Here is a 5,000-nt window from a genome sequence, read left to right as displayed (position 1 = left end):
ACAAGCTGAACACAGTAACAGATATTGATAAGAAATTATAAGTTTTTATTTGTCACTGAACTGGATAAATATTGATCGGCCTAATTTATCTCTTTTGTGTGTGTGTGTGTGTGTGTGTGTGTGTGTGTGTGTGTGTGTGTGTGTGTGTGTGTGTGTAGATGCAGGCTCTCGTACAGTGACAGTCACAAGGGTAAAGTCCTCTCACACACGTCTTCCCTCTCACTGGACTCTTTGACCTTTGACCTCTGTTCTCATGGTGTCTCAGGATTGGTTCAGATCTCTGCTCGTATTTTATGAATCGTCTCCCTGGTCTCCCCCTCACTTCTCTGTCCTCCCCACCCCCCCCCAGGGCGTCAGTGACTCCCTCGGGGTGAGTATAGCGGGGGGGAAGGGTAGCCCGCTGGGCGACATCCCGATCTTCATCGCCATGATTCAGGCCAATGGCGTCGCCGCCAAGACGCATCAACTCAAGGTAGAGGAAGTGATGTCATAAAAAAAAAAGAAATAACAATACATTTTATTTAAAGGCAACTTTTCAAACAACAATGGAGACTTTAAAAATCTAATGAGACTTTCAAAACAAGAGAGAACAAGATGATGAAGAGATCAGAGAGAAGAGCAACAATCCAACGGAAGGGGTGTGTGTGTGTGTGTGTGTGTGTGTGTGTGTGTGTGTGTGTGTGTGTGTGTGTGCGGTGTTGCCTGTGTTCAGGTCGGAGACAGGATCGTCAGTATTAACAGTCAGTCTGTGGAAGGTCTGTCACACAGTGAGGTCGTCACCATGCTGAAGAACAGCTACGGAGGCATCAACCTGCAGGTAACACACACACTGACACACACACACTGACACACACACACACACACACACACACACACACACACACACACACACACACACACACACACACACCGTTCATAGCACAATCTAGAAGTTCTGTTTATTTTACGCTGCAGGAGAAAATGAACAGAGTTTAAACAGAAACAAGTTTCATGAATTGTTCTTAACGTGTGTGTGTGTGTGTGTGTGTGTGTGTGTGTGTGTGTGTGTGTGTGTGTGTGTGTGTGTGTGTGTGTGTGTGTGTGTGTGTGTGTGTGTCAGGTGGTCGCAGACACCAACATCAGCGCCATCGCCACTCAGGTGGAGAGTTTGTCCGGCGGCTTTAGTCTGACGGACAACACCGACACACACACAGCAGAACCAGAGTGAGTACACACAAACACACACAAACACACACAGTGTGTATCGACAGATATCATTAATGTGCCCCCCCCCCAGGGGTCCGCGGCCCCGCAGCATCAGTCTGGAGAAAGGCTCTGAAGGACTCGGCTTTAGCATCGTTGGAGGATTCGGGAGTCCACACGGAGACCTGCCCATCTACGTCAAGACCGTCTTCAGCAAGGTCAGAACCAGGCTAACAGTTTCCACCTGCTCCCAGTCTCTATGCTAAGCTACGCTAACTCAGCTCAATACCAAATGTAGAGGATCACACGTCTTTTTCTCAGATATTCAGAATAAGTTTTAGTCTGTTGTTTGATCCTTGTTTTCTTTGTGTCCTGGTTTAACCGATGGACGCTCCAGTGAGTCCAGTTGTCCTCTGAGTCCAGTTGTCCTCTGAGTCCAGTTGTCCTCTGAGCGAACCTCTGCAGTGGTTCTGTTACGTAGGTTTGAGGTCGTCCGTGTCATTATGACCCGGACGACACTCGGAGATGAAGGAGCCTGTTTGTATCTTAACATCATGAGAACCGTGGACATGTGCACTGCTCTGTAGCACTCTGTTGCTATGGTTACGCCTGGCGGAGACTTGTGTAAACTGGTCTCATTTTAGTTTGAAAACTCTGGGGATGTGTTTTAGTCTGGGCCAACAGAAACGTAGACTTTAGTAAACGATGACGCCCACTCTTCCTGATTGGTTCTTATCAGTCGACGACCAGGGGAACACAAAGCTGATCTCATTTCAGCCACATGGGGGCACTAGAGTGGCCTTAGCCTGTGTTTTCTAACCATGTGACTGTGTCGGCGTGTGTTTCAGGGAGCGGCGGCGGTGGACGGGCGTCTGAAACGAGGCGATCAGATCCTGTCGGTGAACGGAGAGAGTCTTCAGGGAGCGACGCACGAACAGGCCGTCGCCATCCTGAAGAAACAGAGAGGAAGTGTCACACTGGACATCCTGTCATAACACACAGCTCTTTCTATAGTTGTGAGGACACTCATCCACATTATGCATTTTCCAGCACTGACACTTTCACATGTCAAGGTGTGAGGACACACACACACACACACACACACACACACACACACACACACACACACACACACACACACAGGGCTCAGGGCCTCATGTAGCGTCTCCTGATCGTGATGATCTCTGCTCGTTGTCACATCTCAACATTTACTGAACACGTTGCCATGACACCTGAGGTTTGCTTCGGCTCAACTAAATTGAACAGTTGTTGATATTTATTAACGAGGATTCACATCATCTTCAAAATAAATACTGAGATTTCAGTTCCAGAGACGAGTCAGAAGATGTCGAGAGTAAACATCCAGATTCAGTCTAGGGTGGTGTCATGATGAAAAACTAAAGGGAAGTGAAGAGAACGCTGCTGCACACGTTAGCTTAGCATCTCCTCTGTGTAAAGACTGGTTAGCTGTTAGCATGGAGTTATTATTGTAAATGTGGAAACTGTTGAAACCGAGCTCATCTGGAACATCTGGAGCAACACATGACCATATATGGACAGAGGAACCCTCAGTGTAACGTGTCGTTCACGTCTCCTGTCGAGTTTCCTCCAGATGTTGTCGTCGGACGTGTTTCCTGTTTGTTAACAAACCATCGGAACAAACAGCCCGTCCACGGACCTTCGGCCACTTTGTGCAGTTTGCCTGTTTATTGCTGAAGCTCGAATCAAAACTGTGACAGAATTATGTTTGTTTAATAAAATCCTTTATTGATAAGTTATAGATCGGTTATTGTTACTGAGAAGCAGCTCTGTGTTTCCAGGTGGAGACAGTTTGACCTCTGACCTTCTGCTGCAGGACGTCTGCTCCAAACTTTACTTACAAACTGATCGATTATAGAACCTGTTATTGATGATTTATAAATAACAGCAGGTAACTTTATTAACATCTTACTAACGTGTATAACGTCTTGTGATTTATTAGAAAGTGATTTTATTCATGTTTCATCGTCACTAAACAGTTTAAATCAATCAGATTAAAATATTGAAATAGTCTTTAATCCAAACTGTCATAAAAACTGTTTTTAAATCAACTTGTTCTCGACAGTTTCTCAATTTCACATTTATTTATTTTCATCCATTTAAAAACTAAGTGTTTTATGATCACGACTATGAAAAGAAAAAGTGAAGTGACAACAGAATCAGAATCAATCACAGATTTAATAGAAACTGATCAGATTTAAATGAAGTAAAAGACATGAAATAAAAATTAGATGAATAAAGTAATAAAGTAAGATAATCACGAGACAAAGTCAGACTGAAGTAAAAGCAACATAACAAGGTTTCTGATCCACAGAATCTGTAAATGAGTTCATAAATGTTCGTATCAATACACGTCTGCAGCTGTTAATGGAAGTTATCAGTTTTTAAATAAAGTTCGGTGCAGACGTCCTGCAGGTCAGAAGTCAAACTGTCAATCAGAGACGTCTCCTGAGACGACGCGTCCACAGGAGGATTTTCCGGAGAGCTTCTTCTAATGACTAATAACTGATCAATAAATGATAAGTCTTCAATGATCCATCATTTACAGCTGATGAACTTTAGAATTAGAGCGTCTCACCTGTGATGCTCAGGGTGTGACATCACTGCAGGGGCGTGGCCACAGGTGTCTCACTTCTTCTTCCTGTCGTCTGTAACGTGCCATCGTCTGATACAATTAGTTGTATTTTTTATTTCAGTGAAAATTTAATTTCCATAAAGTTGTTATTATATTATTGTTATGAATCCACATATAAAATAAACTACTGATGAGACTCTCAGGACTCGGTCGTCTGGGAGACGCTCTGTCGCTCCCGGCAACAGATGCAGTGTCTCACACTTGCTTGTTACCGTGGAGACAAATGTGACGGATCATAAAAAAAGACGAGAAGAAAAGCGACAGACGACATTTAGTGAAAAACTCGTGTTCACTTCAGACTTTAGCTTAGCTTAGCACAAACACTAGAAGCAGAGGGAAAGTGTTAGCATTAAAACTCCACACATGGAAATTTAAAACATGAAGATTTTTTTGTTTCCTGGTTTCAGTGGAGACTGATTTAAGGTTGATTCAAGAATATTTTTAAATGTTGTAAATTAAAGTTAAATTACTGATGGAAAGTTTGATGCTCTCGTATGAAACAACTTCACATGATTCTGTAAAATTCAAAACCTTCAAAACTTCTTCGTAAAATGTCGAATATTTGCTATTTTTTGTCAAATGTCACAGTAAACTGATATTTTCATGTTTTGTAGATTTATTGAAGAGATTCACTGAGGTTTTATGTTTAAATATGGAAATGACTCAGATATTTAAAGAACATAAATCTGAGCTCTGGATAAAACCAGGTTCAAACTTCTTGTTTCATATTGACGACGATTGGACTCAAAGGTTTGTACAGAAAACATCTTGGATCAAATTCACCTTCAGCGTGTTTTTGTGAATAAAATAAATATATAAATCAGATTGTGAAAGACACATGAACAAACCTTCAGAATAAAACCCTTCAGAATAAAGGTCAGACAGTGAAACTGATTTAAATCTTAGACACAAACTGAAATGTGTATTTGAGATTATTTCCTCTGGTCTGACAGAAAAACCAAGAAGTTGTGCTTTAACCTTTTGTTTCCATCTCTGCTGTCAGACTTCAAACTGATTATAATTTAATTTAAACTCTGAGATCAGATCTGACTTTGGTTCAGACTGAGAACACGAGGATTCGTTCAAATGTAACTTCCTGTTTTATTGACATGAACTTTGTCAGTCAAATGTAAAATACTTTTTT

General features: G+C 42.0%; 1 protein-coding gene across 1 annotated transcript in view; it reads left to right on the top strand.

Annotated features, from left to right (window-relative positions):
* patj (PATJ crumbs cell polarity complex component) overlaps positions 1-5,000 on the top strand; it is a 70,216-nt gene that overhangs the window by 64,866 nt on the left and 350 nt on the right. The window contains 6 exon segments of the mRNA XM_047342835.1: positions 159-190; positions 350-472; positions 713-817; positions 1,100-1,203; positions 1,277-1,400; positions 2,031-5,000. The exon segment at positions 2,031-5,000 is cut by the window's right edge and continues 350 nt beyond it. Of these exon segments, the coding sequence (XP_047198791.1) occupies positions 159-190; positions 350-472; positions 713-817; positions 1,100-1,203; positions 1,277-1,400; positions 2,031-2,177 (635 nt within the window). The 3' untranslated portion in view covers positions 2,178-5,000.

This window comes from Hippoglossus stenolepis, chromosome 14, assembly GCF_022539355.2.
Source record: "Hippoglossus stenolepis isolate QCI-W04-F060 chromosome 14, HSTE1.2, whole genome shotgun sequence".
In the NCBI taxonomy this organism is placed as follows: domain Eukaryota; kingdom Metazoa; phylum Chordata; class Actinopteri; order Pleuronectiformes; family Pleuronectidae; genus Hippoglossus; species Hippoglossus stenolepis.
This window is presented reverse-complemented; position numbering and strand designations above follow the sequence as displayed.